This window comes from Trichosurus vulpecula, chromosome 8 (assembly GCF_011100635.1).
Source record: "Trichosurus vulpecula isolate mTriVul1 chromosome 8, mTriVul1.pri, whole genome shotgun sequence".
Taxonomy (NCBI): domain Eukaryota; kingdom Metazoa; phylum Chordata; class Mammalia; order Diprotodontia; family Phalangeridae; genus Trichosurus; species Trichosurus vulpecula.
Window position 1 is genome coordinate 31635442 of NC_050580.1, and position 13622 is coordinate 31649063.

Here is a 13622-nt window from a genome sequence, read left to right on the forward strand (position 1 = left end):
TCACATAGCTTCACAACTATTAGGCAGGGGGGTGTTGAAGGACATACTGTAGCTGAATGTTTTTTAGTGCATAGTTTTAACAGCTAATTGAAAAATAATAGTAGTCTGAATGTTATTCAACAGAATTGCCATTACTTTAAATTTTTAATAAAATTAGGTTATAGTATTTACATATATGGTTTTAGAGCAGAAACAACTTTTGACATTATTTAATCTCATTTTCTAGTTAGGAAACCCACAATAAAGAAATAAAACCAATAAAGTCCAAAGTCACATAGCTCGTTCCTTGACATTTCCCCTGCAAGATTTTTCTCAGTTTCAAAAAGTGATTTGGTTCTGAAAATACAGGTGGACAATATACTTTTGGTTACTTTAAAACTGCTTATGTCTCCAGCAATAGAATCAGTAAATTCAAAATGAAAATAACAAGATTATTTGAAATAAATATTTAAAAATCATAATTATTGAGCCAAATTTATTTTTAAAAAAAGCTGTTTCCCAATTGAAAAATCATCAAAGGTTGTCAACAGGCAATTTTCAGAAGAAGAATTCAAAGCTATCTATAGTCATATGAAAGAATGTTCTAAATCACTATTGATTAAAGAAATGCAAATTAAAACAACTCTGAGGTACCACCTTATATCTGTCAGATTGGCTAACATGACAGAAAAGGAAAATGACAAATGTTGGAGGGGATGTGGAAAAATACAGGCACTAATGCATCGTTGATGGAGTTGCAAATTGGTCCAACCATTCTGGAGAGCAATTTGGAACTATGCCCAAAGGGCTATAAAACTGAAGATATAATGTAATTATTAACAATAGCTACATTTATATAGTACTCCCTTTAGCCTGGGTCTGCTGGGTCTGTATTCCAAAGAGATCAGAGGAAAAGGAAAAGGATATTTATTTGGAATTATTTGGAAATTGAGGGGATGGCTGAACAGGTAGTTGTATATGATTGTGATGGAACACTATTGTGCTATAAGAAATAATAAAGAGGATTATTTCAGAAATACTTGGGAAGACCTAATGAATTGATGCAAAATAAAGTGAACAGAACCAGGAGTCACTGTACACAGTAACATTTACAACAATGATCAGCTGTGAAAAATTAGTTATTCTAATCAATACAATAATCCCAAGATAATTTCAAAAGACTCATGATTAAAAAAAAAGTGTTCCCCACCTCCAGAGAGAGAACTGATGAACTCTGGGTGCAAATTGAAGTATAATTTTTTACACTTTCTTTTTCTTTTTGCAATATAGCTAATATGGAGGTATTCTGCACGATTTCACATATGTAATTGATATCATATTGCTTGCCTTCTCAATGGTTAGGGAAGGAGCTGGAGAGAAAGAGAGAATTTGGAGCTCACAAACAAACAAATAAATAAAAATCTTGGTTATTCAGCCCACTATTTACACATACCCTAAACTGTAACTAGGGCAGGAAAAGTACATGGGATGAAGTTGGAGCATTTACTCTCTAATCTGTACTGGTGTGTCTTATATTCTCCCCAACTTTACCTTCCAACCATTGCAATTAGGGATTTTGATGGAAATATAGTGCTTGCCTCTTGGCAGAGACCAGGAAACTGGAATAACCAAATCCAGGTTTTTATTAGATTACTAAAGCATAAGTTCCTTGAGGGCAAATGCTGTTATTTTTCATCTTTGTATTCCTAGCACTTAATTCAGGGCCTTACCTAGGGTAAGGTTTGTTGAATCAAATGGTTTTTGACCACTTTGCTCTTGATTATATTTGTTCCCATTTCTCTGTGTTTGAGGCCTCCACACAGATACACCTGTAGTAGTAGGTATTTGGGAATGGGGCTAAGAGATTCCCATTGTCATGGAACTGTAAATCAGTAAAAGTGGATGTGGCTAGCCAATACTTTAAACATGCAATTACTTTCAGGCTTTCCCCCCAAATTTGCTGTCACCATTGCCAAACGAGAAAAGTTTGTTACATTTGTTAATTTGTCATTTTTGCCTGTTATCTGAGTATTCTTGGAATGGCTCATTCATCTTCCTTGCACTTTCTTATCCCATCGGGTTTATATTCCATTTTTCTGATTTATATTTGCATCCAGCCCTCAGGAGCAAAGATTCTGTCATGTGTTAAGTTCTAATAGCATCTGGCACAAGTTATTGTTCAGAGAATGAAAGATAGTAAATCTTCCACTGAATCTGTACTCTGGGGGCTCTGGTCACGTGAAGGTGATTGTGGCTCAAAATCATTCCCAGCAGGGCCCAAGCTCAGGCAGGTCCTGAGTAGGCAAAGATTTCAGATGGCTTTGTAATGTGCTCCCTCTGTCATCATCAGAGCACTGACCACCTAGCAATGACTTCTCAGGCCATAGCAGTTTATGAAATGGATGGGCTACATACATTCTGATCTTTGGAAGTGTTCAGTATGACAGGAAATACCCATTGTAATGAGAAGTAGTAACAATACACCTAAGTTTTTACATACCTATTTGTTCTTTCCATAACTGGGTACTTTGTATAGTGACAGCTTAGTATTGACCTTAAATGTGTTTTTTTTTAATATATTGAGTCCCTTGTGCTTCTTGTTTCAGGTATTTAAAGTAGATTGTGTTACAATGACTTTTTATGTTGTTTTACAGATACATTTAGACAACAAACTAGTAAATGGCCCCAAGTCAGAATCCATGGAAAACAGTAAATGTGGTAATGGTGAAAAACAAAGGTTGAAGTTAAACCAGAATATCCTTGAAAATGTACAGACCAATGAAGAAGACACCATGACAGGTATAGAAGTAGAGAAATGGTCAGAGAACAAGAAATCACATTTGACCATCCATGTCAAAGGAGACATCAGTGGTCCTGCAACTGAGACTGAAAACTTGAAAAACTCTGAAGACAATGAGAAAAAAAACCTTTTGAGTGACCTCACTGAGCCCCCAAAATTGTTTGCACAAACTGTTAAAAATGGCATTAAAAATGTATACTACTCACCAGCTGAAGCTGATGTGTCATTGAAAAAAGTCGAGTTTGAAAAAACTCCTGATTTGATTGATCATGACACAGAAAGCCACCCTACTCCCTCTTTGGGCAGCACTACGAGCTCTGAAGATAGAGCAGGTGCTTTGTTCCCTGCCATTTACCATGCTCACCTTAAGAGGGAAGAAAGTATTTTAGTGATACAGAAGACAGACTCTATCTGTCACCCTACTCAAGACCCCACAGACATCTTTTTGAACAGTAATATCAGTGCCCAGGAAAATCCGTCCCATGTAGTTACATGGGAAAAAGGGTTCAACCAAGGAGAAGTTCCTGAAAGCAAACCCAACAGGGAGCCAAAACAAGATGATTCTCCAGTTCAGCCCTGTCTTCTGTCACTGATGAGAGACAGGAGGCTCACCCTAGAGCAGGTAGTGGCCATAGAAGCCCTCACTCAGCTATCAGAAGCTCCCTCGGAAACGTCTTCACCATCTAAATCAGAAAAGGATGAAGAGACTGCACAAGTGACAACAAACTTGCTTCACAGCTGTAAAGCAATTTTGTGTTCTGTAGGATCCCCTGCAGGAAAGGACTTCCAGGATCCAAACTTAAAAATCGATTCCCTGGTCCTGCATCCCTGTCCCTCCTTGGAAAAGCAAACTCCTCAGAAGCCAGTGCTGTACAATGGCCAAAATAATTCAAAATTGCACAATAGTTTAATGACAAATCACAGCACATCTAAGACACATGCATCTTCAAGAGTCACCACGTCAGGATCTAGCATAGAACCGAGTTCAAATTCCTCCAGGAGTCACAGCAACAAAGAAATTGTTCTTCAGGGGAGAATTACTGTTGGCAGGTGTGCCAAGAATGCACATGGTTTACAAACAAGTAGCAAGTTGTCATTTTGCAGGCAATTACAGGAAAGTACTAGCAAAAAGTCTGACTCCAAAAATAATTTGTCTTATAGGAATACCCCTCACAGTCAGATAGAAGAAGATGTAGCTGCCCAGTTGACCCAACTTGCTTCCATTATTGAATCCAATAATGCAAAGCTGGAGGAAAAAGAAGGTGCAAAGACATTTCCCAGCCTTGAGTGTCACAATGCCCAGCAAAAATACAACCAAGAACAAAGCTCATTTCAAGAGAAACCACCTGTCCCTGTACGGAACAATCGTGGCTCATTGTTGGCAAAGCAAAAACCATCCTCCTATAAAAGGGGGAAATCTGCCTCATGGAAACAAAGACTAAAGAAAAAACCCCAAGCTAAGAGCAGTCAACAAAATGACCAGAGTGAACGGGAGCGCCTGGCATGGCAGTACAGCAAATTCCACGATCTCTGGGTAGGGTCTAAACTTCGAAGATTAGGCTACATTTCCTCACGTGAATTTCATGCTACAATGATAGAGAGAAACCCTTTACTTACCAAAGTTCCAAAGCCACTCACTCAAAATACTTTATCATCACAACATAAAAAACTATTTCTTCCCCTTACTCAGATAAAATTTCACAGACATTTACCTGAGTCAGCACAGGAGAAAATGAAGGAAAAACTGTTTGGTTTTGAAGAGATCACTGAACACACAAAATCGGAGGGTATGGATCCTCTGACAAGAGGTGTGGTTCCAGCGGGTTTGCAGCAGAGTGGTGGGTCCTCTACAGATCCTCTCTCCCTGTTCCACTTATACACAAAGTCCCCTTTAAGCAGACCAAGCGGCAATGTACAGGTGTTTACAGAAAAAGGTAACAATTCTCAGGTACAGCAATCGGTGAATGTCAGTCAGTCTCTTAATCAATACAGCCAGAGAGCTGGTGCTACAGCTGGTGAAGACCAAACACAGTTTCAGCAGGATGCGGAAGAGCAAGCACGGAGTCAGAGATGGCAGATGCTGCCTGCTCCCAGTTGTGACACCCTGGTGCCAGGCACCATCCAAACTCTCAGGAATGAAAACTCAGCATGCCCAGGTGGAACAACAGTGGGGACATCCAGCAGTTCAGGGGCAGTTACTTCACATAGTGTTGGCGAGTCGGGGAATTCCCCAAGAAAGAACACACTGAGCTGTTTCCTTGAATCCCCAATGACCTTCCTAGACACCCCTACCAAAAATCTGATCGATACACCCACAAAAAAAGGGTCATCCGAACTGCCAAGCTGTAGCTGTGTTGGTAAGTGCCTTTTGATTAGGCTTTTTCTCCTATGGGCTTTAGAGTAAAATGACAGAATTGAATGATAGAAGTATCATTTAGATGTGTAGTGTTTTGCCTTATAAAAAGTCAGTCTTTTTATAACCAGTGGCTCATGTGTAGATTTGATGGGTCTTCAGTAGAACTCTCTATATGAAAACATCAGAGTTGGCTCTTTTTCTTATTATATGTACATACACATATAAAAACTCTGATATGTGTGTATACGCACGACATATGTATGTCATTAATACATGTATATATGTATATGTGTGTATATATAGCCAGTACGTTTGTATATAAATATATAGTGAATATATGTATATAAATACATAGTGAATATATGTGTATAAATATAGTATGTATGTAGTATAGTATGTATGTATATATGCATACACAATACACACATACATATACATACACTTTTAGGGGTATTCAAAGCCATTAGTACTGTTAACTTGATTTCAAGTAAGCCTCTGCCAAAGTTGGAATTAGGTCTGCTATTTTTTGCCTGTCTCAAAGCCAACTTCTTAATGGCTAAATAAGCTTCAAAAGGCTGCAGAAGCATATAATATATTTAATCGCTTTTTTTGTTGGAAAGATATGGTGTAATGGGAATAACACTTCACTTGGAGTCAGGAGAGACCTGGGTTCGAATTCTGGCTTTGTTTGACAGATACTATCTGTGATCCTGGGCAAATCATTGAAACTCCCTGAGCCTTGGCTACTTTGTCCTACAGGGCTTTCGTGAGGGCAGTGTTTTAGAAACCTTAATGTATTATAGAAATATGTATGGGCATTGTTATTTATCCAGTTTACCAAAAAGAGAGGCTAGCTTTACATTTTGAATGGTCTTTGATATCTTATTGGTGGATCGGCCATGTATAAATAGGCATTCTTTTCCTCATTTCCTCCTACTTTTTCTAGGGTTTCAGAGAATATGGAATGAAACTTGGCTTGAACATTTTAATATAGCTTTGAAAAAAATATTGGCCACATTATGATCCCTATGTTGTAACAAGTTGAAATATTTAATCAACTTTGAATCTCCAGATGTAGCAATGAGACTAAATTTTGCTGAAGCAAAACTCAGTTTTATATTTCTTCTTTAATTTCAAAAAGCAAAACACATTAGGGTTTGTCCCTGCTCTTAACTGTTTGGTCATTCCTGATGACCAAATGACTGTTTGTTACCTTCTTTGTTTGAAGACTATTAGGATTAAGGGGGGGGGGGGGGACGGACACAACACATTGAGAGACCAACGCAGATGTAGATGATCTATAATTTTGGGATGAAGAGCTCTGACACATCCTGCTTCTTGGGGTATGGGGAGGGGGAATGGGAATGGATTTCTCTGACAAACCCTTTTAAAAGTATTTGAAAATGTTATATGATTCATGAGTAATATGAGTGACTAAATTTGGCCATTGCCTCTAATCTGGACTCCTATAAGTGTTATTTAATGTCAAAGATCATTGGATAGAGAACTGGCTTTAGTTCATCTAGGTCAACCCCCTAATTTTACAACTGTGGAAACTGAGACCCAGAGGGAAAGTAACATGTCCAAGGTTGCTGTAAGTGGCAGATTTGAACCAAGATCCAGTGCTCTAGCTTTATGTTACAACATGGTTTATCAAGCCTGAGAACAACCTACGAAAGTATAGAACAGAACGCTTTTCCCTTTGTTAGCCAAGAAGGCAATACCTAAGAGACTCCTCCATCATAGTAGTAGCACAGAATTTGGTAAACACAAATGTCCAACGGTGTTCAGTTACCACAATTACCAGAAGGACTTCATTATCACAAAGAAATCTCATCTATATATAACATGGTCCCATGGCACAGTCCCTTGTGCCTTATCTGTCTTAATACAACTAGTATAGGTTGTACTGGTAGAAAATGAGAAAAAGAACCCTCTTCCCTCCACCTCCCCCCCAAAGTTAAAAGTATTACTATGAGTAAGCATTTGCAAAATGCTTTAAGCTGGGTTAGTGATTTATTTGGCACAGTCATTCTGTGAGGTAGGCTAGTAGTGTTTTCACTTTATAGGAGCAGCATCACAGAGTTGTGCAAAGAATGCTAGATGTAGAATTAGGATAATGAGGCTTATTTCCTGGCTTCCCCCCCCCCCCGCCCTTACTCCATGCAAGTTAGTTTTACCTCATTTTCTTCATCTCTAAGATGAGTGTAAAATGCTGACCTGTTAAGAAATTTGGGTGGAAAGTATCTGCTAAGCCTTGATTATAAGTCATTATTATCCATATCAATAAGGAGCCTCCATTAAAGTCTTCCTCTGATGCCTCATTTTGGCATGTAGAGATAGCTCTGGGTTTTCTCATTGGCTGTGCCAGCTAAGCACATTCCTTGACAAGTTCTACCAAGCTGGAAAGGCTAATTTAAGCATAAACTTGGTGTTAGATTGGTATGTTTCTGTCATCTGAGGACTTTCTTCACTAAGATCAGAGAGTCTCATCATCAGAAGATTAAGTACCAAGTCATGACATTTTTGGCCATAGCAGTTGATGAAACAGACTTCTGAGCTGTGAGAGAGCATAATGTACAGCAAGCTCTGGGAGAGAGCACAGCTCATCTGGAGTAACAGTAAATTGTGGATAGAGGTTAAGACTAGAAGTCTTGTTACATTCTCAGAGGAGAAACACTTACAAGTGAAGAAGTTCTACAAGGCTTGAGTGGGGAGTTTGGGACACGTTTTGAACTGCCATGTTATTGAGAGCATGTGATTCTTTCAGTGGAAGCCCAAATGGGGTGGCAGAGAGGAGATGGTGATGGCCGTGGATTTCGTCTGAATCACAGAGTTAAAGTTGGAAAGATGGTAGTGTGTAAGAGCTAGAGTGGGCCTTATGGATCATATAGCTCAAACTCCTCATTTTATATATAGTAACGATAGCTGGCATTTGTATAGCACTTCAAGGTTTGTGCAATGCTTTGTATGATCTCATTTGATCCTCACAGCAACCCTAGGAGGTAGATACTATTATTATCCTTGTTTCACAGATGAGGAAACTGAGGCAAAATTAGTTAAACATCTTGCCCAGGATCATACATATAGCAAGTATTTCTTTCTGACTTTAGGTCCAATGCTCTGTCCACTCTGCCATTTATGTGTAAGCAAACTGTTTCCCAATAAGTTGAAATGACTTCTGCTTCAGATTTTGTGGGATCTATTCTTTTTCTTTGAAATAATTCACAACTTTCAAGTGAGACCAAATAAATTAATCATTCAGAATTTCTATAATGGTAGAAGAAACCCAGGAAATATGGAAATATATGCACAGAAACACAAATCATTGTCAATTCTTGAATTATCCTCAGAAAATAGAAAAACTTTAAAATTCTAGCCTGCTATCATTCAATATGTTTCAGGGCCACTCAGTTTGCTTGTTTTGCCAGTTGGTGTGTGCTAAGGGAGTGAAATCTCATTTTATTAGTCTGAGCTAAACATAATTATAAAGATGAATCTACTGCAAACATTTTAATTCTGCCTCAGGCATCTAGAGCTCAGCTCTCTGACTACCTTATCTATTTAGAACACAAATGAAAGGCAGGAAGAAAGTAGGAAAGACCTTTAAACAGTCAAATTACGTGTCTCAAATCCATGTTCTAGAACTGATGGCTTGAACTTTATCATTAAGCCCCTCATGCTTCCATAGGGCCTGTTGACTCACATATGACAAACAGGCCTGACAAGCTTGGTTATCCTGTCTCCAAACTTGTAACAGATTAGAAACTGGAACTAAGAGAGGGGTGCTATTAGAGACAGCCGCAGTAACAGCAGTAAGAAGTAACACCCATAATTGTGATAAGGGAGGATTCAAGGGGGGAAAAAATCTCTCTAAAAAGCATACAATTCCAAAAACAAAGCAGTCTGGGACTACTTTATATGGAGGTAATTAGCTCTAAAGACCTCAATAACCCTTGAATGCTTTGTTGTACTTCCTTAATTAATTATAGGTTTTCAAGCTGAAGGGACCGGAGAGATCATCTGATCCAACCTCCTCATTTTAGAAATGAATAAACTGTATCTGAGAGAGTTGAAGTGACTTGTGTATAATCACACAGCAAATAACAAAGCTGGGACCATGAAGATGACCCTGAGCAATCAAAAAAACATTAAGTTGTGTTCAGTATTCTCTGTTCAAGACCACAGATGTGTGTAATGCATCTCCAACGCTGGCCAAAAGAAAAATAGTTTTGGTTCTTATGGGATAAGTCAGCAATCATCCGTGAAGCTAGTCTTGTGAACACCCTGTTCCCTAAGGGTTCTTGGTAGCCAAGGGTTTCGTTGATAATGCTTTCCAGGGACCTAAGAGAAAGGATTTTGAATCATTCATTGTTTCCTCTGCTTACATCACTTGCTTCCTTCCATTTCTGTAGGTAATTCAGAATTGACTGGAATAAACATGGCCCTTAGGCAGAATTTAAAAGTTGCTATATTTGTAAGTTTATGGAATGAAGAGGACAGTAAAAACTGAATGAATTAAAATGGTGGATTATCCTTTTGCCTCCCAGAAGAAATAGGGCTTGATGAGGCACAGGATGTTGGGAGAGTAGACCAGGAAGGCTCCTGTGCTCCCCTTCTCATCTTGCTGCCTTTTCATTGATCTTGGTACTTTAAGGTTCCATGATCTCTTTAGTGTGGACACTCCCTCCACCAGCGTAGAAGGTTGGAATTTTCACTCTAGGTAGATCTTAGTCAACCTGATGAAGAGCCTCTCTGCACTCAGTAGGTGAAGTATGTCTTTGGACCACAGACACACAAGTGATCACTGTGCCTATATTCAAAGGCCTTCTAAAGCTGGCACTCTATTGGCATTGCCTTCAAGAACCCAGGGTCCCTTTCACACCACAATGAAAAGCTAGAGCAGGAGCTTGGTAGTAACTTAGGATTAGCAACAGCCAATCTGGTGGACTCCTGCAAGATCTCAGAAGTCACCAAAGCTTTATCAAGAAACCTGTTTCAGCATCTATAAAGAATTTTGTTGTGATACTTTGACTACATTCTTTAATCTTTGCCCCCCCAAAAAAACCCCAAACTTAGTAAACATAGCTTTCCCAGTTGCATCTGTTAAGAACAATTCTGTTAATCTTTGAGTTTAATATTATTATTCCTTCCACAGAACAAATTATAGAAAAAGATGAAGGGCCATACTATACACATCTTGGAACAGGACCAAGTGTGGCTGCTGTCAGGGAAATCATGGAGGCCAGGTGAGGAAAAAAAATCATTCCTTGTATGTAAAAACAAAACCAAAAAGCCTTAATTTTGAGTTTGCTGACATTAGCGTCACATATTACACTCCAGTGTGACCTTGTGGTTCAGAGGTGAACCTGGGTTCTTGAAAGCATTGTTCACTGAGCACCAAGGTCTGGATGGTCCTCCCAGGTGGGAAGTGCTTCAGATACAAGTCAGGTGACAGGCCATGTGCCTTGGGTAGAAGACCACCCTAGCTAAGTTTGCCAAGCCCCATACCAGAAGGTTGCTTGATCAAGTTATTCGGCTACAAAACAAACAAAGAACTATTAAAACACAGAGGGATCATAATGTGCAATGGTAGAGGAGGTGTCCACACCAGGGAAATCATAGATCTTTGGACTGCGGTTCTGATTCAATGCAGATAAATGCTTTCTGAGAGTAACTGTTCAGCCAGGTCAGGTGAATGATCGTCAATACATACTAATTAGGGCACAAGAAAGGGGAGCTTGTCAGGTGGTATCCCCCTGGTGTTCCTACAGAATTGTTCATTCTCCCTGGATAATTGTAGGTCTTGTTATTCTTTATAAACATAGACAGCTAATTCTCTTTGTTATATGGGATGGTTCTCTGTATGGAGGAAAAGGCGGAATACTGGGAGAAAATTAGGCAATGTAAAAGACATCAATAAAAATTTAATTTGAAAAAACACACCCACCTAATAAAAGAATCACAAAGCAAAATCAATTGGTCTTCTCTGACTTTGTTTCATTCTTACATTACTTGCTTTGAATCCAATACTTCAGGTACATTCCTTTTACTTCCACTGGAGCTGTGGCATCACTAAAAAATGTGATAAAGACTAAACATTATGGAAGAATGAAAGTTAGACCCATGAAGAACAGAATACTTGCTTTGCCACCCTAAAATTCCACTAGCTCCAGCATCAAAGATTGTGGGAGAAGAGGGAGGCTGTTGTGCCAACTTCATTCGTGCCACAAAAAAGTTTGCAAACAAACATATTTGCATCTTTGCAAATTTCGCAGAACATCAGTGTTGAAAGGAAGCTCAGAAGCATGTAGTAAAACTCCTGCCTGAACCAGAAAGCCCTCTCCAATCCACCCCAGAGCAGGTGATCCAGCTTCCATTTGAAGGCCCCCTTAAGGGCAAACCCTCAGCCTCTTGAGTCAGCCCAGTGCACATTTTTAGGTCTCTAATTGTTAGAAAGTTTTCCCTTATCTCAGACCCAAATTTTCTCCTTTGCCATTTTTGCCCCTTACTCCTTGTTCTGCCCTCTAACGGTCAAACAGAATAAATCTCTTCATTCTTCCTGACAGCTCTTCAAATATGTGAAGACATATCATCTCCACATCATGTCTCTCCTGAGTCTTGTCTTTTCTGCTCTAACACCCCTCAGCATGATCCATGTGTGACATGAACTCGAGGCCCTTCACCGTTCTGATCTCTTTCCTCTTGACAGTTGTCAGCCTTTCAGTATCCTTCCTAATCAGTGGTGTCCAGAACTGAGCACATTCCTTGTAGATATGGCCTGACTGAGCTGGGCAGCGTATGGTGGTTATGTCACTTTTCTCACCAAGGACACTGCCTCTCTTAAAGGAAGCCAAGATTGCATTAATTTTCTTGGCTGCTGTATCCCATTGTTGACTCAATGAGCTAACAGGCCGTTAGAATCCCCAGATCTTTTACAGATGACTTGCTGTCTAGCCATGCCTACTCTATCTCATACCTGTGAAGTTGATTTTTAACCAAAGTGTAGAACTTTGTTATGCCCTAATTTCCATTAAATTCCATCTTAGTGTATTTGGGTCAATGTTCTAGCCCAGGGGTTCTTCACCTTTTTGGTGTCTTAGACCCCTTGGGCAGTCAGTCTGATGAAGTCTGTTTGCTCCATTTCAGAAGAATATTTTTTAAATACATAAAATATTTGATATTACAAGGGAAATGAATTCTATTGGAAAATAATTATCAAAAAAAATTTTTTTACGTTTACAGACTTCAGGGTAAAAGCCCCTATTCTAGCCTATCAAGAAATTTTTGAGCCCTGATTCTGTCACCTACCATGTTTCCTGTTCTTCCTGGCCTCATTTTATTAGCAGATTTGATAAGCATGGTACCTGTTAAGTAGCATGGTGCCAAGCACTGATCCCTAGTGTGCACCAATAGGTACTTCCTTTCAAGTTGAGGTCCAACTGTTTAAGATTTCTTTCTGTGTCCAACCATTTGACCAGTTCTGAATCTCTGTAATTGTATTATCTATTTTATATCTCCTCATGTATTCCACAAGAATAGCACATCAGGTGATTTGCTAAAACTATGTAAAATATATCTAGACCATGGCTTCTTAACCTTGGGGTTCATTGACCTCCAAAAGACCTAGGGATAGATATCAGGGGGTCTGTGAACTTGGGGGAAAAATTCCATCTTCGTTTTTACTAATTTCTGACTGAAATTTATCACTTCATTTAATTATTTAAAAAAATTATTCTGTTAAGGGGTCCATAGGCTTCACTGGAGTGAGTCTCAAAGGGGCTCAGAACACAAAAAAAAGATTAAGAACACTTGCTCTAGAGCAGTGCTTCTTAAACTATGGGGCTCAACCCCATGTGGCAACAGCAAAAGGTTTCCTAATGTGCAACGACCACAAATTAATTAAAAATCAAATGTGTAATGAATCTGAGGTGTTTCTGGCAGCGCTTGCCCATGTTGCATCTTGCAACCTCACTGCAGCCTTGGTTCTGAACATAAAGCACAAGCACTTTGCACTACACATACCCTCAGGCCACACGACACCAACTAACACTGCCAAAACACAAAAAAGGGTTGTGAGTAGAAAAAGAAGCTCTAGAGCATTCCAATGTCTAGAAAACCTATCAAATAAGGAGATAAGATTCATCTGGTGTAACCATTTCTTGATAAAGCAATACATATTAGCTTCTGATCACCTCTTCATCTTCTGCTTGTTTAGTTAGGTATTTCTTTAACATATTCTAGAATTCCACTCAATTTCCCAGTTTTGCTTTATCCTCAAAATGTACCTTTTTGTTATTTAACCCAAACTAAGATTTGGCAACTGAGACCTTGTCCCAAGGCTCTGAAATTTAGAAAGGTCTCAGACAGCACTCTGAGTCGTTTATCAATATAGAAATAACTGAACTTAGCACCTGGTACCAAGAATAACTCCTTAAAATACCAAAGCATCACTTGGCAGCTTCTTTCCCTCCTTCTGTCCTTTCA

The 13622-nt window shown here is 39.1% G+C and overlaps 1 protein-coding gene across 1 annotated transcript in view; it reads left to right on the plus strand.

Moving 5' to 3' along the window:
- TET1 (tet methylcytosine dioxygenase 1) overlaps positions 1 to 13622 on the plus strand; it is a 166187-nt gene that overhangs the window by 67676 nt on the left and 84889 nt on the right. Inside the window, exons 4-5 of the mRNA XM_036735530.1 lie at positions 2634 to 5136; positions 10294 to 10384. Of these exons, the coding sequence (XP_036591425.1) occupies positions 2634 to 5136; positions 10294 to 10384 (2594 nt within the window). The remainder of the gene's footprint in view (positions 1 to 2633; positions 5137 to 10293; positions 10385 to 13622) is intronic.